The sequence below is a fragment of the Scomber scombrus genome, chromosome 3 (genome assembly GCF_963691925.1).
Source record: "Scomber scombrus chromosome 3, fScoSco1.1, whole genome shotgun sequence".
NCBI lineage: Eukaryota > Metazoa > Chordata > Actinopteri > Scombriformes > Scombridae > Scomber > Scomber scombrus.
In genome coordinates, this window is record NC_084972.1 from 30,798,510 (window position 1) to 30,826,481 (window position 27,972).

The 27,972-nt window shown below is 37.3% G+C and overlaps 1 protein-coding gene and 1 long non-coding RNA gene across 2 annotated transcripts in view; one reads left to right on the forward strand and one right to left on the reverse strand.

Annotated features, from left to right (window-relative positions):
• On the reverse strand, positions 1-27,901 carry ywhaba (tyrosine 3-monooxygenase/tryptophan 5-monooxygenase activation protein, beta polypeptide a). The gene is made up of 7 exons (XM_062443873.1): positions 27,785-27,901; positions 19,712-19,871; positions 17,265-17,405; positions 9,625-9,748; positions 7,944-8,107; positions 6,856-6,951; positions 1-3,968 (listed from the first exon to the last, which is right to left on the reverse strand). Exons 2-7 carry the CDS (start codon positions 19,862-19,864, stop codon positions 3,912-3,914), a joined length of 735 nt encoding a protein of 244 aa, XP_062299857.1. The 5' UTR covers positions 19,865-19,871; positions 27,785-27,901; the 3' UTR covers positions 1-3,911.
• The window catches only part of LOC134004709 (uncharacterized), a 478,899-nt gene that overhangs the window by 436,348 nt on the left and 14,579 nt on the right, over positions 1-27,972 (forward strand). The window lies entirely within an intron of this gene.

The following is a 27,972-nucleotide window of genomic DNA, read 5'->3' on the forward strand; positions in this document are numbered from 1 at the left end:
AACTGATAAAACCTTTATTTCACTTTAAATTGTCTTTTACATTTTTTGTCCTGTTTATAACATGTAAGGTGAAACTAGAGTTTTTTTTTGTTGTTTTTTTTTTTAAAAGACATACACAAATCTAGTATTACGTCAATAACCAGGGGGTGTAGAGGGTGGTGGTGGTGAGGAAGGGGGGAAAGGTGTTGAAGGGGGGTTTTCCTTTTTTTTGTCATTTTCTTCATTTTTCTTATTTATTTATTATTGGTGTTTCTTTAAGCTAAAAGTCTAAATTTTCACAACCACGTGCGCGCTAAGCAATAAAACCGTCACAGAAGCAAAAACTTTTTGTTGTTTTTTTTTTTTTTTTTTGGGTAGTTTTTTTTTTTCCTTTTTTTTATTTTTAAGCAGAATACTGGTCAGTAAAAACAAAAAATGATTTGAGATACCAGATATACAGACAGGCTCGGTGCCACATTCACTACTGCATGGGATCATTTTTTTCCTTTATAAAGCGGTAGAATAACTGCCTTTTTTTAAAATGTTCTTTCTTTCTTTTTTGTTCAACTAACGAGAAAAAGAGCGGCAGGGAGGAATCATAATCTTTTTTCTTTTTTTTTTCCTTTTAAACTTCAGTGCATGAAAACATTTTTTTTTTGTCCCCAGCAAAAAGAGAGAGAGATATGAGAGAGAGAGATAGAGAGATTGATAGAGAGAGAGAGAGAAAAACAAAAATAAAAACATTGAGACATGACTTTTCTACACCTACAGAGTGGAATGTCGAGATGGTTAATGACAAGGTTATTGTGACACTGAGTGGTGACGTTAAAAAGAAGAAGAAAAAAAATCCACTTTATTCGACTTTTTGGAGGAGGGGAAAAAACGAGGGCTCGACCGGCTCGAGCTTGAGATATAGAAACTAGTCTAGTTTGGGATTAGCGCTACTTGCAGGTGTGTTATCGTCATTTAATGCACATATATTATTAAAAAAAAAAAAGATCAGATTCAAATAAAAAGAGCTGGAAAATGTACCGTTTTTACTGCTTGATTCAGTGTTCTCTCTGTTTTCTATAAAATAAAAATAAAAGCAGCTGAAAGATAAACCGGATTATTATATTCGCCTCTTCTCGTTTTTCCGAAATCCGTGATCAGGTTTTGTTTTTTTCTCTACTTCCACAAACAGATGATTGGCTGATCGGCTGCTGGGAGATTTTTGTTCTTCTGGTTTTGTTTGTTTTGTTTTGTTTTTGGCTCCTTCAACGCACGTACCTGTCCTGGATTCAAAACAGCGCCGAGGGTGACACTTAAAATAAAAATATATATCACTGCTTCCTGATTCACATTTAGGCAAGTCAGCCTTTATTTTTTTAGCCTTAAAAAAATAAACATGATCTGCATTAACTCAAAAAGTTTGATTCAACAAAGAAAATTGACAAGAATTTGAGCTTAAATCAATTTATTTGCTTTTTTCTGCATTTTTCAGTCCAATTAATGAATTAATATAACTTTCAGTCTCAACTTTTGAATCATTTTTTTTTTTATTCTTAAAAAAAAAAAGACAAATTTGAACTGAAATTGTATTTTATTTGCTTTTTTCTGCATTTTTTTCAGCTTGAGTCCAATTATTAATGAATAAATGAAACTTTCAAATCTCAACTTTGGCATTTTTAAGGCAGTTTCTTTGATCCTGAACCATCAGATCAATACCTGGGACTCACTGCCTTTTTATGTTGGCGGGCGGTAAAAATGAGAAAGAGCGAAAGAGAGCAGCTCAAGTTCAAGTGTCAATCCACGGAGTGTTTTTCTTTACGATCCCCCCTCCACCGACCCGCTCGGTGCTTTTTTCGGTAGATTTACGTGGTGATAAATGAAGGCATGCATTCTTGTTCGCAGGTCGCACCATCTCAGCAGCGAGTGAGAAAATTTAGGACTTTTCTAGACTTGTCAGTACAAGCAGTAAAAGAGGAGGTGAGGGGTGGCATGAAGAGGGGAGGAGGAGGAAGAGGAAGAGGAGGAGGGAAAGAAAAAAGTACCAAAATAAAATATGGTTAAAAGAAAAAGTAAAAGCATACACAGCAGCTGACTGTAACGGCTTCTTTGCAAGCGAGGTGTTAAAACGAACAAACATCGACAAAACCGTTCAATTTTATATATTTTTTTTGTGTTTCTCCAAAAAAGACAGATTTACAGTTAAGCTCTAAAAATGTTTTACAATTTTACAGTTTTCAAAAAAAACCGAGAGAGGGGTGGCAAAGGGAGGAAGGGGGGAGGGGAGGAAAAAAAGGTGCTAGTTTGATTTGTTATACACACACACACATTCATACTCACACATACATACATAACAAGGAAAAGGAAAAGCAACAGCCAAAAAAACAATAAAATTTAAAGAAGGGGGAAGGGTGGAGGAGAGGAAATGATGAACATGTGATTAAGAAGGATTATATCGAGGGGGGGGGGGGGCAGCAGTACTGATGTTTAAACAGCACCTTAATAAAGAAGAGGAGGAGGAAGCAGGCAGGTCCCGTTTTGATGTGAAAAAGGTCGAAAAATCCTCTTAAAACATTAAAAAGATGGAATGTATGCTTTTTATGTTCCTCAATTTTATCTTTATTTATTTTTTAAACATATATATTTTAATAGGTTAAACACCGAATTGGAAATATACTTTAAATTAAATGTCGTTTATTAAAAAATAAACCACGGTGAGGGGGAGTCCCTTTGGATTTGCGGTGTTAAAAGAGAGAGAGAGAGAGAAAAAGGAAGAAAATAAAATAAAGAAAGGTGAGTGTTTGATTACACAGCAGGTAGAAATGCTTTTGTGTGTGTGTGTTTGTGTGTTTTGTTGTTGTTGTTGTTTTTTAAATATTTGTCAGTGTCACAATACAGCCTTGTAAAGGAGGAACCCTTCTGTATAAACCTCAGCAGAATTGCACCCACTGCTGTTTCCAAACAAAAAATAACCCCCCCCTCCCAAAAAAATAAAACCCACAAACCCCCCCTCTCCCCGAGCTGAATATCGTTGTTGCCGTTAATAATAATAAAAAATAAAAAGACGAGAAATCGAGAAATTCTGGTGGCGATGTGGAGGAAAAACTAAGCATCACAGTGTTTGTTGAAAATAAACGGACAGTTTAATAACCTTTTTTCGTTTTGTTTAAAGTGGAATAAAACCAGCCATTTTTTTTTTTGCCAGTATACACTAAGAAAAGCCAAAAAGAGAAGGGATGGAGGACAACTATATAAATGCAATTAACTCGCTAGAGAGAGGAGGAGGAGGAGGAGGAGGAGGAGGGGAAGGAGGAGGAAGGGGCTGGGAGGAAGGTGAGAGAACGTACTGAAATGTTAGGAAAAAAGGAGGGAAGAACGGAACAGATGCAGGAGGGATGATTTAAAGGAGGAGGGTTAAAAACAAAAAAAGACAGGGATGTGGGCTCCAAAAAAAAAAAGACATTAATTTACTTTGTGGTGTTTTTTTTTTTGGATAAAAACCGCTGCTCCCTGCGTGCTGTAAGACTAGACCGGCCAGTGGTTTTTAGTTTGCTGGCCTGGACTTGGAGTGCCATGAACAAGGGAGGGGAGGAAGGGAGGAAGGGAGGAAGGGAGGGAGGAAGGGAGGGATTGTGTGGGTTGGGGTGGGAAGTGTGATGATGGAGTAGTTTCTCTTTTTTCCCCTCCTTTTTAAAATAAAAAAATGTTTTATTATATTTGTTTGTGAAGGTCGGGTACTATTCATGCTGTTGGTTATACAGAAGGGAGGTCGGGAGGCTGGGCTTGAAAAAAGTGGGACAAGGGAATGAACGGGCTGTTTATGTGTACGAAGAGAGGAAGAAGAAGAAGAAGAAGAAGAGAAGAGATAGAAGAAGAAGGACGAGGAGAAGAAGGAGGAAGAGGAGGAGGAAGAGAGTGGGGATGGGTTAACAGTGAAGTGCGCTCTAGTTCTCTCCCTCGCCGGCTTCGCCCTCGTCTCCCTGGTTTTCTGATGTCCACAGCTGCAGAGAAAAAAGAGAAAGAAAGAGAGGAAACATGTCAGTGATAATTCATTTCATTTTAAATACAACAAAAAAATAAGAAGCTAGTCCAGATATAGAGGTTTTCTATCTAAAGTGGCGTCTTCACAAAGCGGTAAAAGCTTTCTCTTTGTTATTTAGTCACATATTAAATTAAAGCTTTTAACAAATGTGAAAGTCTGTCTTATAAAACAGTGCGGCTCTAATGACTAACACGCTATTATAACAGTAAGAAAGGGAACAAACGGACGAATGGTCGCTTAACAATGTACGTTCAGGCTTCCTTAACATTTCCTCTCATCTGCTGATGCTGTTGCCGTTTCATTTTTATTTTTTATCGAAGTGCTGCAACCGCGAACAAATACTGCATGAGCTGTTTTAAGAGAGCACATGCAATGTTCCTGGACGCGGGTCTGTGTGCTCCTTTCATTTCCAAATAGTTGAAATCACTTCTTTTAACTAACCACTGCCTCCATAATCCCAGTCATATCATCACATATAAATCAATCATCAATAACTAAATGACTGTAATCTTTCTTTTGGGACTATTTTACTGCCTGTGTTGAACTTTATTTTATTAAAAACAACACAATGTTCTCAGTCTGGTAGTGATGATGTAATGTATATTATTATATGTTCATTATGTGAAACATGGAACTATGTGTTTGTTATTTTGGTGCCACTCTGAAAGCCCCTGCAGGGTTTTTTTGGCAATACTGCCTCATATTCCTCTTGACTGATTATTACTGTGTATTTTTTATTTTTTTATATGTGTAAATAAACAAACAAACTAATAAACTTCAGTGACCAGCTGTTTTAGGGTCGGGAATCAGTGGGTTTGATGGTGAGAAAGCTCTGGGAGTACTGGGAGAAGGACTAATGCAGTGGTGGTTTTGGCCTTTTTTTTATTGTAGTTTAGTTTAATTTATCTAATCGAACATGTTAAAATAACAAAATAACATATATAGGAAGTGAAATATAAACCAAAAAGAAGAAGAAATGCTTGTAAAGGGTGTAAAGGATGAAAGAAGGAACTTTTATAGTCCTACACTTCCAGTCTCATCCTCTACGTTATGTAACAACTATATTTTTATCTTCAGGAGGAAATGATGAAGGTGTGTCTGTTTTTTTTTGAAACACTAAACATGAACTGAGCTCGACGGTGAAGTGAAGCAAACAGGATATTAAGTCAACGAGCTGCAGCGCTGCAACCACTGTGACTCGTTTCAATCATTGGAGTCAAAAGAGGCTAAAGGGGAAACGTCTACCCCACATCCTCACACACTCTGCCCCATATCATCATCATCATCATCATCATGAACACAGCAGCTTTACTTACAGGGACTGTTTATTGTATATAGTATTTTATTTGATCACATTCACTCCTACGCTGCTACTATTTCTTCTCTATACTGTTTGTGTCACTTTGAATTTCTCCTGAGGCGGATCAATAAAGACACATCTGATCTTTATCTTTATCTTATTGTGCCTCGTCTGCAGCGTTCTCCAGCTTCTAACTACATTTCCACTGATGCTTTTCAACAACAGAGTGTGATGGCTGCACTGCTATAAAAATGTAGGCACGGTAGTTAACGAGCTGCCATACATTAGAGACAATATAAGATGGCAGCTTAGACCCTTCTGATCTATTTTTCTATTAATATACTCTTAATTGTTATTTTTCATCTTATATTATTCTTTTTTTATTTCTTTCCTCTTTCTTTTTTGTTCTTTCTAAACTTCGCTCTACGCCCCTTTATGTCCTGTGAAGCACTTGGTATGTATGAAATGTATCTAGCTATAAAGCACTTTTAGCTGTATGTATTGTATGAAAGGTGCTATACAAATAAAGCTATTATTATTATTATTATTATTATATGATGTAATATTATTAATAATTAGTTTTATCTAAATTACATTATTTGTTATTATTAACTATCATTTATTTTGTATTATTATAAATTATTATTTATTTCAATATTATTATTTATTTTATTATAATTTTTTTTTCTTTGTTATTTTCTTATTTTTATTGATCCATGTCAGAATTATTCATTATTATTATTATTGTTGTTGTTGTTATTATTATTATTATTATTGTTGGTGTCTCAGCCTCCCCGTTTGTCTGATCCATGTCAGAAAATAAATCCTCCTTTTCTTCCTGGATTGAGACCAAAGCCAAAGATTTACTGCCAAATGTTTTGGATCGCTGAAAGTTTTTTTTAAATATCAAACTTAATTCTAGCTGCTGTCAGTATTATGAAAGACTGGATAACAGCATTATATAACCAACACTGATTACTGGGATCACTGGGAGCCGCCGCAGCTCGACGTGACACGTGATCTAAAAACTTGGGCTCGGTTTTAACGTTATCTCGAGTTCGTTAAGAAAATAAAGTCTAACGCTGCTCTCTCTCTATCTCTGCTGCGTGTGGCTGAATATGTAAATACAGCTGAGTGACTCCACCTAATGACGTGTGTGAAAAAGGAAGTATTGAATGTACTGGGTGTACTGGGTGTGGAACACTTGGGTTCACTTCTGTCAACACAGCCAGTGGACACAAGATAAAGTGGTCAAATATTTACTACTTCAAGTGTTCGATTGCGGCCGTTGTTTAAGGCTGTTAAACACTGAAGTAAATGTATGCAGCATTATTTAATGAAGCTAAATTCAAATAAAAATCCACTGCATAAAATGTAATAAGAAATTGCAGCAGTGTGACAGAAGGTATTAATAAATGTAAACATTATGTACATCAAATGTTAAAAAATGTGCTATAAAACTGCATCCCCTTTTTTCACAGACTTCAGATTATGGTGTATAATCTGAATGACAAATAAAATCTATTTTTTTTGGGTGTATACTCACAGTGAGGTTGTCCCTTAGTAGCTGCATGATCAGCGTGCTGTCTTTGTAAGAGTCCTCGTTCAAGGTGTCGAGCTCGGCGATCGCCTCATCGAAAGCCTGCAGAGGGAGAAAAAAAACGGAGATGTAACACCAACCGACGTTAATATTTGTGAGAACTGAACACACACACACACACACACAGATTAAGGTTTTTCTCAGTTAATGAAATCTGTTTCTATGACGTTGACGCTTAAAATTGAGCTCACTTAGGAGTAATGCTCGATTTGATTTGTGCCTCCGATTTGCAAATTAGTCTTCATCTTTGATTCCTGTTCCAGCTTTCATGTGAGACTTGTTACATCAACATAACTATTAACAACATAAGAAACTGAATTAATTTCACCCTGCTACCCTCATAGCAGCAGTGGACACCTTTACATTGCTCCACATGATCACACTGTTGATTCAGGTGGAGCTTTCAGAGTACTGACACAGTCCACTTTTACATTAAGAGACATGTTAACTATTTCAAATTGACCATACTCCTCTGGACCTCACTACCTAGCATGTGACAACTATTTGGAATTTGCTATTTCTATTTAATTTAAACAGGGACAGTGCACAATTAACATAACATTAACCTTGTATAAAACAAGGAGAGATGCATTGCACCAGGTTTTTAACTAGTTGCTATGTTCTGCCCCGTAGTCCCTGAGCAGGTAGATGGACCAGACAATACATTAAAATCAATAAAATTCATAAAGTTGTGCAAAATTGCAATGACAAAATCATCAATACACACATTCCCACATCCTAAAAACAATATTCCCTCTGCTCCTTTTACTATTTACTGGACATGATTGAAACCTGCAGGTCTGCCAGGGGCAACAAGCTGCTGCAATCTTGACGTAAAACACTCCAATTCAGAGCCTTTTGGCAGAGAGGCTGACAGGAAACAGGGAGAGAGAAGGAGGGGAATGACCTGCAGCAAAGGTCCCAGACGCGCTGCCTTTATGTGGTCCGTGCTTTAACCACTCGACCACCCAAACGCTCCATCAGATCCAGAGCCTTTAACGTGAATAAATGACGTGTTTTGAATGTGAACCCACCTGCTTGGCCAGAGAGCAGGCCTGCTCGGGCGAGTTGAGGATTTCGTAGTAGAAGACGGAGAAGTTGAGGGCCAGGCCCAGCCGGATGGGGTGTGTTGGCTGCATGTCCTTCTTGCTGATGTCGAAGGCCTGCTGGTAGGCCTGCTGAGAGTTGTCCACCGTGTCTGCACCACAAAACAACAACAACAGTTACTTCTAAGTTTGCTGCACGATGTGATGATGGATATTTATCTCTGTGATGCAATTTACACCAATAAACTTTATAAGGAGACTGTTGATGTTTAACCTGCAGTGGACGCTGCTCTCTGACAGCAGGAACCAACAACGACCGAGTAGGTTTTAGGTAGGTTTTGAACTATGTGAGGCTACACTTGGACACAGCAGTGCTTTGAGGTAATGCTAACCTCCATATGCTAACACTTTCAAATGTTACAAGGTTGATTTTTTTCCACTAGAGCTACAAATAATCCTTTAATTTATCTTTTAAAAGCATAAATGTGAAATATTTGCTGCTTTCAGCTTGTCAAATGAGAGAATATAAAGCTTTTCTATTTCATACATGACCGAAAACTGAATTATCTTTGACTTTGAACGGTTGGCTGAACATAAAGAAAGACATTTGAATCACCTTGGATAGAAAAATGATTAACAAGCATTTTTCCACCACTTCCACAAAGATTTATCAGAGAGAGGAATCAGCAGATTAATTGATAATGAAAGTATTTGTTATCTGCAGCCTTATTTAGCCTATTTATATTGTTTAACATGCTCAAATGTTCTTCTTTTAACATGTTAACATGCCAACATTTGCTACGTGGCACTAAACACAAACTCCAGCCGAGTCTGATGGGAAAATGTGATTAGTTTGGAAGCATTTCCTCATAAATCAAAGTGTCGGACACTTTGAAATACAATGGGTGTCGGTGCTTTGGCTCATTGCCACGAAAGTCAGTCAGTTGATTGATAACCGTGGCAACAAGCTATTATGGTTTACCGTTTCTCGGCAACGGTCTAATTAACCATTAACAGGAGCTTCGGTATAAAAAGGAAATAAGCAGACGAACTTAATACTTTTATGATGAAATTGAATCTGTAACGTCGGTGACTTGTGATATCACGTGAATAAATGACATCATGTTTGAGACTCTTCCCATGAACCTTTGTGTTTCATGTGTCCTTTAACCCTCCCCTCCCCCTCTCTCCTTCTTTCACTCTCTGACTGAAGGTATTTTTGAGTATTTTAGTGAGTCTCAGCGCTGACCGTTGCTTCAGGCTGTAGTATGAGTGGATCACTAATTAACAGAAGCTTCAAGCTCTTCTTTAGAGCCATAAAACAGACTATTTTTTACTGCGAGCCATAAAAAATGCATACCGAGCTCTGCTTCATAAAATAAAAGGAATATTTACTCAGCAAACAGGGGCCGACTTTTTGTTGTTTGAGCAATAAAAAGACACTTTGCTTAAGCTTTGATTAGCCGAGTGGGACGCTGAGTAAGTTATCCACGTTTTGCCCCCAAGTCTGCAAACATAAGTCAAGTTAAATTGTACTTTAGCAGGAATTTAACTTCACTTTAACACACTACATCTACCTGCTACTCCTTTAAAAACACCCGATCAGACTGAAAGAAAAGATTAGAAACATTTGATTTTGGAGGGACACAGAGACTAAAGAGACACTCACCCTTCTTTGAGTCCCCAGAAGCCACCTCTGACAGGTATCTGAAGTAGTCTCCTTTCATTTTGAGGTAGAACACCTTGCTCTCCGCCTGAGATGCATTGGGAATGAGGAATTTGTCGAGCAGATTCTGAAACGGACACGAGACCAGAAGAGTTTTATTATAAAAAAACAGAGAGACGTGAAACAGAGGACAGCAGCAGCAGCAGCTTCTTGTTATTTATACAGCTGGAGGCAGAAGAACCGCACAAAAAAAAAAAAGAAGAAGGTGTCAGTGGACGAGTAAAAGTCACAACTCGACTCCACTGCAGAAGGTTTTTTTATTAACAGACTGTGAGCAGGCCTCACGATGAACAATGCAGCAGGGATGAGCTGGTGAGGAGGACGTGTTGCTTCATGTAGCGTCGAGACATGAAATACGATCCAGGAAATTCAGTACGAGTAACAGATCAGTGAATTTAAAGGATTATTAGACACAAACACGCTGCAAAGCACAATTATTACAGCAGCTAATGAACCAAAAATAAGTCCAGCTATGTAGCAGAACTATAGAAACATTTAATAAATTAATAAGGTTGAGCATTTGTCTGCAATTATACCTACTATGGGTACAGATTTGATATATATTAGCTATTTAACAGTGTTCTTTTTAATATATAATGTGCCTCACTTCATGATTGCATTATAATATCTGTTTACAGTGTGTTAGAAACCTTTGTCCTTTATGTAAACGTTAAGTCCACCTATGTAGCCCAAGTATACAAACGTTATATAAATTGTTTATAACACTTTAATGTAAGCAGATGAGTAGAGTTTGATTTATTAAAGTTGCCCATGTGTCTGCAACTGTAACTGCTATGAATACAAACTGTACTAATACATTATATGTCACTTGTGTTATATATAAATGGTTTATAAGACTATAATGTAAGCAGATGAAGGCAGTTAAGCATGTATTAATGTACAGTAAATTATAGTTGCTATGACAACATTTTATACTGTAACTGTTTTACTAGATCATCATTCATTATCAGTTTATACAGACTTCACCTCATGACTGCATTAAAATAAAATATCTGCTTACAACTACGGTTATAATGTGTTAGAAACCTTTATGTACTGTTTATTAATGCTAACGAGGATGACCCTCCGTTCTTTTGCCCCTTTATTAAAGTGTCAGTGTAATACTTTAAGTGACATTATTCTGCATTAATATCAACTTTGTCAGCTATTTTTTAAGTTATTTGATACTTATTCCTGTCAAATGTCGTATAAATAAAGTAAAAAATAAAATGTTAGTGTATAACCAACACCTCTCTCTCGCTCTCTATTTTGTCTCTTCTTTTGTGTCAACGGAAAATAAAAGACACTACCTGTCAGTGTCTTCTTTATTCATCCATCATATTAACATGTTGACACAGTCACGGTTAATGTTTAATGACGTCTGTATCGTCTCGTCACCGTCACCGTCACCGTCACCGTCTGCACTGCTGCGGCTTTTGTGAGAACTTTAAAAAAAAATCCCCCTCTGGTCCAAACATCATCACCGTCATCACTGACTAACTGACTGAAGAGCAACACCTCAAACCTTAAAGAGGTTATTCCTGTTTGAGTCCGCACTTCCTTCTAGCATGTTTTTAAAAATGCAACAGAGGAGGAGAGGAGGAGAGAGGGGGGTAGAGAGAGAGAGGGGGGGGGGGTAGAGAGAGATAGAGAGAGAGATGACAGACTGACCATACCTGCCTTAGCATAGTTGGGGCTATGTATCAGGGTATTTGCACATTTTAAGTAACTAATTTAATGACTTTTAAGACCTTTTTAATACCTCTAAAGGAAAATATAATACCGTTGCTGAGACATAATTATAATACTAATGCAAAAGCAGGATTTTACTGTTGTAGTGGGTTCAGATTTAGCTCAGTTTTAACTCAAGACATGCTAAATCTTTAGTTACTTTTTAAAACTTTTTTCTTTGTGAAAGCTTTTGGAAAACGGTTTGAATTGCTATTTTATTGCTGTACAACTTTAATTGTTTCACTGAGCATTTTCTTTTATTAATTTATTCATCATGATCGATTACTTCTGTGCCTATGTGCTCTTTGTTGCTTTACTTTTATCTGCCTCGTTTGGTTTTATTTCTTAAGAAAAGTGCTATTTAAATAAAGTTCATCATTATTGACAGTTAAAGACATTTTAACGGATTCGCTGGGACCCTGATGTTTGCACGCAGCACTGGAAGTTAGAATCGTAGCCGTGCTGTTTTAGAGTAAAGTTAAAGCTAGCGGAGAGGTTCAGGGTTTCTCATAGTTATCAGCGTTCCTTGAGGTTAATTAAGCTACGTGACGTTACTAGCGGAGATAATTTAGCCCCTTAAAATCCTTAAAACCAGATGCCTTAAACCACGCTTCGGCAGTACAAAATCCACATGATGAAAAGGAAAAACAGCTGTAAGTCAATGCTTTTAAAATTTGATCCGGCTCAGTGTGAAATTTTAAGATTAAAGATCTTTTAAAAGTCATCGACCACGCCTTCATTAATCTGCTTTTACACCGGGACCTAACTGAGTCTCTATAATACGGTCATATCCTTTTAATTAGACCTGTGTTATAAAATGTCAAAAAAAAATAAAATGCTGATGTGTGACATTAATCACATCTGTAACATGTTTGCTGTGTGTGTGCTGCTGTATATAAATTAAAGAAATAAAAGAGCTCTTATAAGTTAACACACCCTCACTGCTCTGACTCAGCTGATTAATACGCTCTTTATGATTTGTTCAAAGAAAGAAAGAAAGAAAGAAGGTTAAGTTTGCCAGTGGGGTGTCGCTAACTTACAGCATGTGTGTCATTCTTGTTCCTGCTGCTGTCCTCATCTGATTGCTTGTTTTACCCTCAGATCATGTGATCAGGGGCGTTTTACCCCCTCAGAGCATCTCCTCACTCCTCACTGAGACCAGCTTTGTTTCAAGTGATTACATTTAGTCCTTTTTAAAACCAACCCGAGAAGTCTGTTTGTAATCCGGTGACTCCGGTAACCTGAGCCTGGGAATGTCACACAGACACTGGGACGGACCCCCAGGGCTGAAATCAGCGGATTAAGATTAATTTACAAAGTCATCGGTCCGTAGATCAACTCTTAGATTATGGCTGACAAACAGAGCAGCATGTTTAAATGTTTTATTCTCTAGTTTGTATCTATTATAGCTTCATTTTATTTCCAATTTAAAACTTTTAACCGTCACATACTGTTCATTTTCTGACCCGTCACAGTATTTCCTCTCATAATTAGTCTCTATAACAAACTTATGAACCACAAATCATGCATAAAGACCTCATCAGTCACAGATAAACATGAGTTATCCTTAATGAAGCTTTCAGAGAGCAGAGAGAGTTTAAACTTTAGTTTTTATGATAACAAAACTATATAAAAAAAACACTATTATAGTCCAATGTTACATAAAACATGAGAGCTATTTCAACGATTTATATTGAATGTGAATATATGTCAAATATATTTCCTTTTTTGTATATTCTGGGTTACATTAGGGCAATATATCAAATTTCAGGCTAAAGGAATAAAGTATTTTTACAGCTCTCCATAAAACAGTATGTAAGGGTTTATCGTATTTATTTTTTACTAACTTAATGTTTTATGTAAAGCACTTTGAATTGCCTTGTTGTTGAAATGTGCTACACTAATAGTCACGTTGCAGGAAAAAAAATGATAATGCTCTTCCCTTAAAAAAGAAAAAAGGAGGTATTTTTCTGTTTCTACAACATCTCATAACAGTTTGTTATGTAGATTAATCAATTTAACAGCAATAGCCATTTAAATTCAAGCATGAAAACCTGTAATTGGTGTTTTTATAATGTTATTCTAACTGATTATATACTCAATCTCACTTTAAGGCCAACTAGCTATTAACTATCCAGGGGAAGAGTCAGAAAAATAATCATTATTTTCTATTTAAAATGTTTTCCCCCTTTCTTCAATAGTTTGTGACCCCCTCAGATTTAATTTGGGGCCATTATAGGGGTCCCAACCCTTAAATTATAAACCACCCCGTTAAAAAAACACCACTATAAACAATGTTGTAAATTAAAGTGCAGGACTGACTTTGTGCTTAACCCTTAAACAGGCAGGAGTGGAGAATGACATGTTAATTATTCTTTTTAGCTACTTTTATTTATTTAGATGTTACTAGTTATCTCATTTAACACTTTTAGTAAAATTTCCACAAATCATTTTAAAAATATTTTGGATTTCATGAGTAGTATCTCCACCAGGAAACGTTGCCTCTATTAAAATATATAAAAAAATGTATATATGTATGATGATCCATTAGTTTTCCTTTGATTTTCTATCAAATGTACCATACTGGGATGCATCTCCTACTTTTCCCGCTTCTATTTGCCCCCTCATACCCCCCCCCCCAAATATGCCTCATTTAACCACTCGAGCGTCCCTGCTTATCTCTATTTCTTCTTCTCCTATTAAACAATGTCCACACAGCGGGGACACAGTAGGCAGCGAGGAGTCTGCAGCGGTCTAACGCAGCTGTGATCTCGACCGAAACATAACGAGCAGAAGCAACAAACCTCTCTCTCTCTCTCTCTCCCTACTGCTGCTCGCTGCCAGACATCCAGCAGCCAGGACCAGGTTGTGGCATGTTCCAGCTGTTTTACACCCAGTCTGGTTGCAATAATATCCAGTTTGTAAGCAGACAACAGGCCTCAGGTCAGCTGTTAACTATAAAATAAGACTTGCTTTCCATGACAGCTTGTCTTGAATGTTTTTTTTTTTTTTTAGCTATATAATAAAACATGGTGCTGTTTCTGCCTTATAGAAACACATCTCTAAAATAGTTCGTATCTGATTGTAATGGGAAATAAATGTAAGATATATTAGGAAAGACGACCTCATAGGTTTGATTGATTGATTAACTCTTATAGGTCTTTCATGTCGTGGATGCATCAAAAGCTTGTCCTCCTCCTCCTCCTTCTTTTCTTCTTCCAAAAGCTCTCCCGCTGCTGCTTTAAGGACAGCATGTCTCCACCCGTCCTTCCCTCCCTTCATTCCTACAGCACTACATCACTGCGGAGGATTCTGCTTTGACCTTGAAGATATTATTAGAAATCTGCTCAGGCGCTAAAACATTTTTTCGAGTCTGCTTTGACCTTGAGTGCGATTTCTGCTCTAACCTAGTCGGGACCTGGAAAAGAAGTGCAGAGTCGGAGGATGGGGGGGGGGGGGGGGTTGTTTGAGGGCTGAAGACGGTATGCAAGGCCTAAAATATTTATTGTGTTTGCTTCTCTTTTCAACACTTTTCAACAGCGTCTTTGAGCAGATGAGTGAAGCTTGGAAGTCGCTCTAGCTCGAATCTTTTAGGTCTTATTATTTGGTTCGGCTGCAATTACAGAGCTTTTACTTCAGCTTCTGTTTGACTGACAAAAACTAGGCGAGGATTTAGTATTTTGCTTAAAGATTAACATGTTTTTATTGCTTAGATTGAACCTAAAGCCTCAACTTCAGTCACTGCATTTCTCCTCATTGTATCTCCCTTTCTACCAGAAGCTGCACTTCTAACAGCACATCTCCAGCGTTAAAATGCTTTTACTCACTGCTTGTATTAACAGGGTATCTGCATACATTTAATGACTTTAAAAAACCTTTTTAAAACCTCTTTAAGGAAAAAATAAGACATAATACTGCTGAGACATAATAATAATGATGCAATAGCAGGATTTTACTGTTGTAGTGGGTTGAATATATTTGAATATCAAAACCCAAATGTAAGACTTTTTAAGGACCTGTGAGGACCCTGATTAATGTTGTGTTATAATGCAATGTTTATTTTAATATAATTTCTCTCTGTTTTCTCTTTCTTTTTTTTATTGTGCTTGGCTATAAGTTGCTGCTCGGGGACTACAGATGAAAACTCACCTCTTGGCCAAATTCTGACACATTTACATTGTGGTGTGAACTAACATGTTGATTGATGTGTTTACTGTCACTGCCAAATAAATCTTAAATAAATAAAATAAATAAATAATTAAACAGCACATGCAAAACCATTAATGTCCCACAACAGGGACTCTGATCAGATTCACACACAATCTTAAGCAAGGGTTTGTAAATATTAAAATGAAAGATACTTTAACTACTTTACGGAGGTGTTTCTGGTCGTTGCGGCACATGTTGAGGTTTAGTAGAGCCACATCATACTACGAGGACGGACTTTTACAACTCTGTTACTATGGTGACAATCATTTCATCCTTTGTCATGACTTTTACGACACTTTAAAATGATCTTGCTCATATAAAAAGTAATTTACCTATGAATAGACACTTGTTTGAATTTAACTGGCCGATTCAGAGCGACGCTGGATGACATCATGTTTAAATACAACATGAAAACTAACAGAATTAAACGGTATGAGAAGCAAAAGTTGGATTAGATCACCATGTGTAGCTGCAAATATTCACCTAGCAGCACATTTGAACCTAACTTGACTTATCACAACGCAGTGCCTCATCATGTAGCAACGCAATTTGTCGTCCAATCAGATGCATGCACACTCCAGGTAGACTACTTTACAATATCAGTGTTTAAATCAAAGCTGGTGCGACGTAAAACTCACTCTTAGTGTCTGTAATAACTTAACTATCCAGTCTCATGCTGTTATATAAACCACTGAGCTTTATTTTGGCATCTGCCTTCAGACTCGCAAATGTTTTCCTCAAACTGAGTGAATCCTGGATCATGTTTCATCCTCTCGTCTGTACCTGTAGCGACACACCCGCATCAATACAGGCCTGTATTTTTTTTTTTCTTTTTTCTTAAATGCGTCGCTACTTTCAGTTTAAACACCTGCTCATGGCCTCCAGCTGATAGAAATAGAAACCACTTCAAAAAACACAAAAATAAAGCAACACAAGGTTTACAAAATATAAGCACTAACAAAACAACCCCTCATGTCTTTATCCTCTCTCTCTCTCTCTCTCTCTCTCTCTCTCTCTCTCTCTCTCTCTCTCTCTCTCTCTCTCTCTCTCGTCTCTCTCTCTCTCTCTCTCTCATCTCTCTCTCTCTCTCTCTCTCTCTCTCTCTCTCTCTCTCTCTCTCTCTCTCTCTCTCTCTCTCTCTCTCTCTCTCTCTCTCTCTCTCTCTCTCTCTCTCTCTCTCTCATAAACTATAAGTAACTTCACATGACTCGTGGTGCACTGTGTTGACTTTACAGTTGAACATCAAGTAAATAAATAATTTAAAAAACAGTATAAAAGCGAAGAGAGGAGCAGCGAGGTGGACAACAGGAGGAAAATTAAAGCTTTGTTTGACGACTCTTTCGACAGCTTCTAGTGCCGCTGGTAGCGACGTTATTACAGCCTCTCTCCACGAGTAACGCCATGTGACTGTTATTCTTTCCTCAGCCAGGAGGGATCAGCTCCAGCGTCCTCTCTCACTTTCCTCCGCTGCCCCCTCTTTTTAACCGTCTGTCCCCTTCTACCTCCCCGCTCCACATCACAACCTATCTTGTCCTTTCTCCTTCTCTCTTTTGCTTTCTCTATCTTCACACCCCTCCTCTTCCTCCCTCCCTTTGTGCCTGCCCTTTTACCATCCCTCCCTCTCCCTCCCTCTCTCTCCGTACCAGCACGTCGTGGCAGATTTCTTGGAGTTCAGACTCGATCTTCACACGATAATCGCGAGCCATCTGCTGTTTCTTCTCGTTCCCCTCTGTCTTCTGCTCGATGCTGGAGATGACGCGCCAGGATGAACGGCGAGCCCCCACCTAAATGGCGACAACGACAAGAAGAAAAAGGAGAACGTTAAACCAAAAAAAAACGACATTAAAAAGACAACCTGAAATGTTAAGAGACAGCTGAATTAATATGTACTCATAGTGATAGTGGGTAAACATGATTAAAACTGCAATCATATGGTTTCCATTTTTGGTTATTTTACTGGATTCTTTGCATTATACATGAACTACATGATGGTTTTTAATTAAGTACGTGATGGGAATTTCAAATATGGTCGTTTCCTCGTCCTCGTCATAAAGCCTCATAATGCTAAAATGTTAACTAAATAATGAAAAGCAACCATAAAAACATATATATTAGTATCATGTAAGATAGATTAAGTGGTTTCCATTTCGTATCATGTTATTTTGCTGGATTTTTTGCATTATATATGAACAACATGAGCATTTTTAATGAAGTACTTGATGAAATACGGCAGTTTCCTCGTCCTTATAATGACATAAAGCCTCATTATGCTAAAATATTAACTAAATAATGAAAATCAACCATAAAAAATAATATATATTAGTATCAAGCGAGATACATTATGTAGTTTTATTTTGTATTATGTTATTTTACTAGATTCTTTGCATTATAAATGAGCTACACAATGATTTTTACCATCATTTTAATGAAGGACATGATGGAAATATGGCTATGCTAAAAATGTTAATCACAATAAATATATAAGTATCATTAGAGATACAGTAAGTGTGGCCGAGTTCCCTATTTCCTAACTAAACACACCCACAGAGTGACAGATATTATTCTCCTGGTTTCAGCTGGTATTGAAACATGCACCAAAAAAAAAAGAAAAAAGAAGTACTGAGTGGTACTCGATGCTGGCGAGCTTTAAAAAAAAAAAAAAAGAAAAAGAAAAAAAAACCTCAACGATAAACAGAGCAGCAGTGCTGGAAAACCTGAGGCTGTTCTTACATAATTTGTGCTTCAAAGTTAAGAGTATAAAATCTTCATGAAAAACAAAAAAAATAAAAAAGCAGCACAGCGACTCACTGGCTACGTATTATATTATATAATGTAAAATAAAGGGAGCTTCTGCCTTGGACCAAATGCAAAACATTTTAACGGTCACTGTTAAATACTATAAATATATACACACACACAACAGCAGCAGCGGGGGGGGGGGGGGGGGGGGGGGGGGGGGGGGGGGTTCGGCAGGTTGGTATCTGTGCATCCTGTATAGTATTAATACTAACGAGTATACAGTACAGCTCTTGCCTTTATAAATGACACTTTAGTGAGTGATGAGCCAAGATAAGATAAGCTACAGTGTGCAGTCCATTGCTGCTTCCTGCACACGATGTCCTGTTCCACTAAAGTCCCACAGTGCAGGTTTCCTTAGAAAAAAATTTGGCAGTCATTTGAGAAAGAACAGAGGCCTTAACGTTCGGAGGGAGATGTTCCCAGCTGCCACAGGAGTTAAAAATCCTCTTAAAATGCACCGCAGGGCGTAAAAATGTATTTTCTAGTACAAAATTGAGCGATAAAAAGCTGTGATAATATAATGAGCTGAATGAATGCATCATAATATCAGTTTTAATGCTATGGAGAACCGCTGGATGAGAGTTTTCACATGACTCTGACCGCTGGAGGGCTTTTTCTGTCTGTTGTTTTTGGGTCAAAAGTCAATTTCCCAGAATAACATTTGTTTTTGACAACAAGCAGCTCAGACAGAGAGATCTCCAAACCTCACCTACAACTTCAGTTTCTCTGAATGTTCCTCCGAACCCTGCCCTTTGCTCATGTGTCGACTTTGTAAAGGATTGTAGCTGGTTTTTGCCACGTCTGGTGTGAATCTGCTCGTTTGTGTTTCAATAAACCTTATCTGTGTTTTCAAGCTGCCTCTAAACATTGTTTCACTTTGTGAAAATGCACCTGAACAGCATTAAACACATTTGCTCTGATAAAAATGGGGATTTGTTGCAAACTCATGTATTTACTTGGATTTTAAATGTTAACCTGAGTTCATATATTAGTTCTTTATATTCTTATTTGGGCATTTTATTCTTCAGCTTAATTTACTGGAGAAGTTTTACTAGTAAAGCAGGGCAAGCATTTAATAATTCATATAAGAAAGTCTAATATTTGCATTTTGTAGCATAATCTGTAAGAAAACTGGTTAAAAAATTGTTTATTTTCAGCCAAACCAAAAAAAAGCACTGTAAGCTCTACACTTGAAAACCAAATTTGTAGTTAGTTGTGCCCTGATCCGTCTTTCTAGGTGGGTGTGTGCGGAGGGGGGGGGGGTATTTGAGTCATTATATGGATGCCATACCACGTTCTTATAGGCGACAGAGAGCAGGTTGCGCTCCTCGTTGCTGAGCTCCAGGCCCTGCTCTGTCACAGCCTTCATGGCAGCCGCCATGTCGTCGTAGCGCTCGGCCTGCTCTGCCAGCTTGGCTTTCTGCACCAGATCGTTCTTATCCATCTTAAGGCTGCGGAGAGAAGAAGAAGAGGAGGGGAGGGGGGGAACAGAAAAACATGAAGTTAGTGTTTAGAGCCTTTCCATCTAACAGCTGGAATTGCCAAAAATAAAGTATAAAGAGGTAATAATAACGTTAGAAAGACAAGTGTGAGAAATATTGATGTGCAAGACATTAAGAGTCTGTTATGTAGAGCATTGGTGAAGACGGGGAAAGAGCGACTAAATATGGGGGGCGGAGGGTCTCATGAGGATACTAAAAAACCAAGTCTCATTTTAGTAACCTTCTCGGGTAAGTTATTGCCTTTAATTAAATCCTTAAAAATATCCCGATGCATCATCCACATTTAAAGTTGTGCTTGGTATCAATTCAACATCGTGACCTTTTCCTATTTCTTCTCCTCGGCCTGTGAGTGGCTTTTTAAAAAAAGCTGATAATCTAGTTTGGCAAAAAAATTGATTGATTGTATCCTAACAGTAAAGAAATAACAGCACATACATTTTTTTAAAAAAGCCCTTTTAATTCCAGTGAAATGGCTGCTTCCAGTTATTTCACCCCCGAGGGCTTCTTGCTCTCCAGATGAATCTGTAGGTCTTAAGTAGGCCACAGCCTCGCCTCCCATCTCCTTTATTATAATCTACATCACACTGTAAAGTCTCCAAAATGTGCTTTAACCTTCTTTAAAATGTCCACATCTGCATATTTAATTCATGTGAACTATATTTAAGCTGCTCAAAGAGAGAGACACTATCACACCTGAATCCTGCAGATAGATGTATGGATGGATGAGTTATGACAGTGTTTCCGGTTTTAGATACTTAGCCCAGTGACCCCAAAAAAACATCAGAGGGAGATTCAACCACCCCCCCTGTTTGTATTCAAGCATGCTTAAAGCTTACCTAACCTCTGACCTCCATACAAGAGGAGAGGGGAGAGTAAATGACATGATACACAACCATGAAGTAATGAGACTTAAATAGAAAATGTTCCAATGAAATAAGTCTCCGCTCTGTTTAGAGTAACTAACGGGTAAGTTTCTAAAATTAGAGTCCTGATTATAAATAAACATCACTTTTGTTTGGATTGACCCCGAAAAAACTTTAAACTTCATTGTTTTACTATTAAATCACTGCAGATGTGATTAGGTTTTGTTGACTTTATATCTAATTTGAGACAAAATATTGATTCTTGCTCTAAATTAAAGATATAAAAAATTTAGTAAAAAAAAGCACCTTTAGCTGTAATTACAGTATCTGGAAATGTCTATCAGCTTTTCACATCTGAACACTGTGGTTGAAACTATTATTTTCATCACTGATTCATCTCCTGATTATTTTCTTGATTTAATACATTGTTTTGACTATAAAAAAAGTGAAAAAGCCTGTCATAATTTAATTTAATAATAAAAGAGTCTATGGTGAGGTCTGTAAATGTCTTATTTTGTCTGAACAGTTTTCCACAACCCAATGATACTCAATTTACTATCATGTATGACACTGAAAAGCATGAAGCTACAAGCAGCAACACTGAAAAAATGATAATTATTCCATCGTGAAAATAGTTGCTTATTAATTTCCTGTCAATCGACTATAATTGATTAATAAACTAAAGATTGCAGCTCTATTACAGACTGCAATTCTTTCCATTATTCTTCTTTGTAACGCTGCTCATCCTCTTACGTTTCATGTGGACTGTCACGTCCTGCCGTAAATTCTTGATCGGACTGAGTATAACATCACCACTGCAGGATATTAACATTTGATTCAAGTCATTCCTGTGCGGATCTGACTTTTTGTTTGAGTTACTCTTTGATGGAAAATAAATCTCTTAAATCTTACACTCTCTCTAAACGACTGCAGCAGGTTTTACTCTGGGATTTCTGATTTACTGAATTCATGTTAATGCAACATCCTCGCTTCCTGACGTGCCACTACCAGACGTCACGATGACGGTAAAAAAAGCTTGACTTTTTATCATCAGTTCTTAGAGCCTTCTTCCAATTTTATTTCAGAATATGTTACGTGCTGAGTTGCTGTAGCGCCCCCTGTTGGCCTCTTTCACTAGTACTCTTCTCACATGGATAGCAAGGTTTGATTTGGTTATTTGAAGACAGGCATTGTGTTGGTAGCTGTGCCGTATTTTTCCCCCCAACTGTTTTTATAATGATTGATCTAATTGATATTTGGGGCCTTGGAGAGGTGTTCGTATCCTTCCCCTGATTAATTCTTCCATTAACCGTGCCACTGTTTCATCTTGAACCTTTCCTTGTCTTCATGATGTAAGCTGGGTTCGGATACAGGTGTATTTAACATAAAAATAGGACTGGCATTATGTATATTTAATTCAATTTGACATTTTTAGCCCATTTATTTTAAAAATGTATATTATGTAAAGCCACCAGATGACACTGAGGCATCCATGGCAACTAACACTATCCGTTACTTTGAATTTTTTTGGTAAACGCTAATGACATTCAAAAGCAGTTATTCAAATTCCTGCTATAATTTCATCTTCCATTCAATTATCTTCATTGCTTTATCAATTTCATTACTTATGTTGGTTAGCTACTACCTATTATTGATAACCGTTGACTCTAGGTCTAACTCAACTCATACTTTGGTTGGAGGATATGATGATATTTCCTGATCCAATATAAATTTGTCAGCCAGGTGTGATATGTGTAATACTGTTTATTATTATTCGGGCTGTAACTGTCCTGAAACTGAGACTGAAACCATGACTGATGGCCCTGTCTTCCTTTTTAAAGCCCCCTGAATACCGGCCTGTGGCCGCAGCTACCAGTTGTGGTCATGATGAGCTCTCATAACGCTACTAATGTAAAAAGAAAAAAGAAAAGAACTGTGAAATGGCGTGTTTCATGATGACTATTTGATCTAATCTATCCGTTAATGTTTAGAAAGTGTAGAAGAGCTGCACGATGACATTATGTTATCCACACTCAAGGTAGCTGAGGGCTAATCGGAAGTTAGCCAGCTTTGCGAAAAGTCATCTCTGGTGCCAAGTAACAAAAAAATGTAACAAAAAAGATTAACAAAGCAAACTGAATGAGATCTGGAAACAAAGAGGCTTTGTATTAAAACATAAGCAAATATACATATCAAATAGAGATAATTAGAAATAAAGGCATCTCTCTAATATAAGCCTGCTTCCAATAAAGGCCTGGTGCCCTAACTGGTGCAAATAAAAGCCCTGGCCGATATTAATTTACTTAATATATAGACTGGTCTGAAAAGAAATGTTTATTCATCTATTTTTGCTTAGTTAGTCAATATGTAGACTTAGTTGATTTATACAGTTAATCTACCTTCATAGTGTTCTTGATATTCCAAATTGTAGTTGATTTAATAAAACCCAGAAAAAAGTGAACCAAATTGTGGATTTGGTGAATCGTCGCACCCCTACTTTTAATGCAGTGGTAACGTTTTATTATCTCGACTGTGTTGAACCATCATGGACAGTACTGGAAGTCAATGAGCAGGACTGTTTTACAGCAGTTTTAAGACTTTTGTATGAATTTAACATCAATGTAACAAAGCAGCTTCATTTATCACGTATTTAAGTTTCAGTGCTAGGTTAGCCAAAATGTTGCCATCATGTTCTTTTCTAATCAATTATCAACTGATTTTCGAGATACTGTATTAAAACATTTGTATCATGATTTTTTTTTATAACAGTACATATACCACAATATAATATTTTATCCATATTGTCCACTCCAGTGTCACACCTTGATGCTTAAAGTAAATCATCTCCATTATACTTTGAATTGTACATAAATTAAGTTTATTTGCCCCTTTGGTTTTTGATTGTCAACGCTGAAAAGGAGATCAAGTGTAATTTCATGTTCGAATACTCATCATGGAAAAAAAGAAATGCCCAAAGGGTGTGAACACATTTAATAGTCACCGTATTAGAACAGCATGTGATAAAACTCTTCTCATTGCTTCCAGTGTTACAGCCATTATTTAACATGGCAACTGTAATTGTATTTAAACACTACACCATTTGTATATTTCCTATAAACATTTATAACCTTCTTATCTTAATGTCAATAACCTAATTAAGGTCTAACCAATTTGAAGTTGAACTGTCAGCATGTTTCTTTAAAATCTGGCTATAAGACTATTCAGATTAACCGATTACATAATATGTGATGGCAGTGTAATAGAAAATGTACTAAGACTACGGACTAAGATTTCTTTCATTTCAATTAATCAATTAGTTGCCAACTATTAAGATTATCTATTTTGATAATTGATTAATCGTCCAAATTCTCTGATTCCAGTTTCTCTTATATAATTATTTGATGGTTTATTTAGTCCCCTATGACGTTAAACTCAATATCTTTGGGTTGTGGACTGTTGCAGACAGACAGGAGACATTTGAAGACGTCACTCTGGCTTCTAGGAAACAGTGATTGACATTTTTCACCATTTTCAACCATTTGCAACCCACAACTAATCAATTAAAGAAATCAAGATGAATCAACACTGAAAATAATTGTTAGTTGCAGTTAAACATCTCAATGCTTGAAATATTAAAGAAAATGCTGCAGAATATTAATCCTAGTGTTAATACTGAGTAACGCCTACACATCTCAATGCAAGTCATGCTAATTATTTTAATATAGGACTGCTGTATGTTGGGAGTGTTGAGCGACAGCATAACTGCAGACCTCACAACTAAAAAGGAAAAATCTGTGAGGGCACAAATACATTAAAAAAACAAAAAACCTCATTCTCAGATTAGCTGAAATGTGCTGCTGCTGACACTCTTATGCACGTCCAATGATCTGCAGAGCAATTAATAGCCTCTCAGCTGGGAGCGCAACAACAGCTCATTTTCGGTGCTGATTCAGGGGCTGCATCGAGAAATCAATTATCTGCTTATAGGGAGTGCACTTCCATTAGTTTACCAAAAAAAAAAAAAAAAAAGGCTAAATGGTCGAACCATTAGTGTATATTGGTCATTATAAATTCACATACCCATTTCCTGCATTATCAGGGCGTTCATTAAGAAGAAATCTGAGATTGCTTTAAAGTGTAAACCAGTGATTTGTTGTGGGTGACATGAGAGAAATCTGCTTGTTTCATACTGGACGAATCTTCAATATCTGCGTCACTTCTCCTTTATAATCGAGTTATATTAGCGTTAGGAGGGAATGAAGAAAAAAGCCATAATATGCTACCATGATACTCACATATAAAAAGTAATATTCTGCCTGATTTTCTACAGAGATTAAAATACAGTTACAGTGATGATTATGTGAAATGTGGCTTTTACTTTATGGATTCTGACATACTATTTTAAGTTAATCAATAGTGTCATTTATCTTTTGGTCTCAATCCCTACAACACTGACAGTTTCTGTTCTTGATCTGTGAGGGCTGAGGGATCTGCTAACCGCACCTTTCATTCACACATTGCATTATTTCAGGAAAATGTGGAAGTATTGGTATGACGTGATTCAACACGCCCTTGCCTAAAACCCCCACCTTTTTCAAACTCTGACAGACTATTTTGAGTGATTTTAAGTGTAAATTATCTTTAGTCTAAGTCCCTACAACACTGATAGTTTCTGTTCTTCATCTGTGAAGGCTGAGTCCTTTTTTTAAAATCTGCCAACCACACCTTTCATTCACACATTGCATTATTTTAGGAAATTGTGGAAGTATTGGTATGATGTGATACAACACGCCCTTGCCAAAAAAAAAAAAACACCTGAGGTCTTCTATTTAAAAAAAAGAGTCTGTACTACAGTGTTACCAGAATGATAATCACATATATATCAATGGAGAATTTAAGTGGAGACACCATGCTCATGAAAGAGCAGTTTTATTGTACTTAATAAGTCAGAAAATGGTGGGATTTATCACTCCGACAGTAATAAAAAATAAAAATTAATTGGGCTAAGCAGTATTTTACACACACAGATAGGGGGAGCATATGTTGGCAGTATAATTCCAGGTTAACAGCGAGTGGGTGATTTTTTTAGAAAGTGAACCACTACATGTGGCATTCACACATCCATGCTGTCATTTGGACAACAGACCATATAATGCATACCTACTAACATGGTTCAATTTAACATCCTCAAAGCTAATAACCATTTAGCATCGGACAAATACACTTAAAAAAAAGGTTTTTTTTTTAAAATCACAGAGCCATTGCTAAGAACTGAAGTGCAGTATGTCAAGCTGTTAAAATGCTGCTTATTGGAGAGTGCAATATGCCATTCATTCTTTTAAGTGCAATACATGGAGCTGTTATTTATTCATTCTTTTGCATTTTTTTTGTTTTGTTGTGTTTTTGCACCAAAGGTTTGCATCCAATTTCGTTGTACTTGTGCAATGACGATAACGATTCTATTCTATTCTATAAAGTAGTAAAAAAACAAACAAAACGTTGCTTATTGACCAAAATCTAGTCCTTTTTTCTTGATTAGGTCCAATCAATTGACTGGACATCGACACAGTGCGAATATAATATAATCGTTACCTAGCAACCTAGCTAATATAATCGTTACCCAGCAACCGCACCGTAAAGAAAATGGGGAACACGGTGTTCAATCAATGATATCAGCTTTTTAAAATAATAAAAAATAACATCCAGGTTTTTTTTTAAAAAGACAACGAAACATAAGGTTGTTGTTTTTTTTAGTTGGCCTTGCCATGCTAAAAAAAAGCAGCAGCTACGCCCTCCTTGTCACATCCCCCTGCGGAATTTTAAGATGGAGAGACAGATTATACCCCGCTAGCTTAGCACTTAGCATGCTAACCCTCACGTCATATATAGCACAGTATAACATAGATGGGTTAGCATTACCTTAGCATTAGCTTAGCATGCTAACCCTCACGTCATATATAACATAGGAATAGGCGGGTTAGCATTAGCATTAGCGGCTAAACGCTAACATGACCCAGTTCAATCTGGATTGAAGGAGGAGGAAGAGAGATATAGTGTAATATATATAGATATTAATATTTAAGCCGACATTGATACACTGTACGCTATTATTATTTTAAAATAATGATAAAAAAATTATATATGAGGGGGTTAAAACTGCGGTGTTCGATTGTGTGTGTGGAGGGTTTTTGCAGATAATTAGCTGATATTGAAGGGTTTAAAACAACTAAACATGATTTATTACAGATTAAAAAAGAGTGAAATCGGCCCTTTTTGAAGGAGGAAACTCCCGGGAAACAGGGTTAGGGTGTGTGTTAGCTTTACATGTCGTCTCACTAAACGCCATGACGGGCTAAAAGACATTAAACTTAATCATAATTCACGCTGCTTTTATTAGTCTTTAGTGTCTATTCTGCACATGTATATATATAATAATAAAGCCATAAATTAATGTCGCGTTTATGTGATTAATTAGGAAGCATTACGTTATACAAAAATGTCTTGCTGCTAGTCTTTAGCTGCTGCTAAGCTGTCAAAATGGCCAAACTCGGGTACTGCTGCTTCTCTCCCTCCTTCACACACACACACACTGCATACACACACACTGCATGCACACACACACACACACACACACACACACACACAGGCGCACCGAGCGTGGCATCGACTGAAATCTGGGCCTTCAAAAATATTTAAAAAATAAAAAAAATGTAAGAAGTGCGAGCTGTAAAAATACTCGACAGCTTAACGCACACGGTCGACCTCCCGCCAGGTGCTTTTTGGGGTTATTTTATCCCTGTTTTGGTTGCAGGTTCCCGGCCTAAAATCCCTTCGCACCGAGCCCCAAACCCACAATAGGCACCTTCCGCCGCAGAGGCAGAGGAATGGGGCCACCGCTGGGGCTCCTCTCACACACCCCCCCCAACACCCCTCCAAAAAAAAAGACTACCCGTAATCTTTACATAAGACAATAATCGAGTGATATGCAGGTAGACTCACATTTAGAGCGTACTAGGAATCCCGATTTTATTCTCTGAAAACGATGGGAGTTTATCAAGCCGTCCTCCGCTCGCTGCTCAGGGTATTCAGGGCAGTACCACTTCCGCCTGCTCTGACACTTCCGCTTCCTCTAAAACCCCACCCCTCCCCCACGCCGGTATCCATGGCGACCGCGCCAGGGGGTTTCC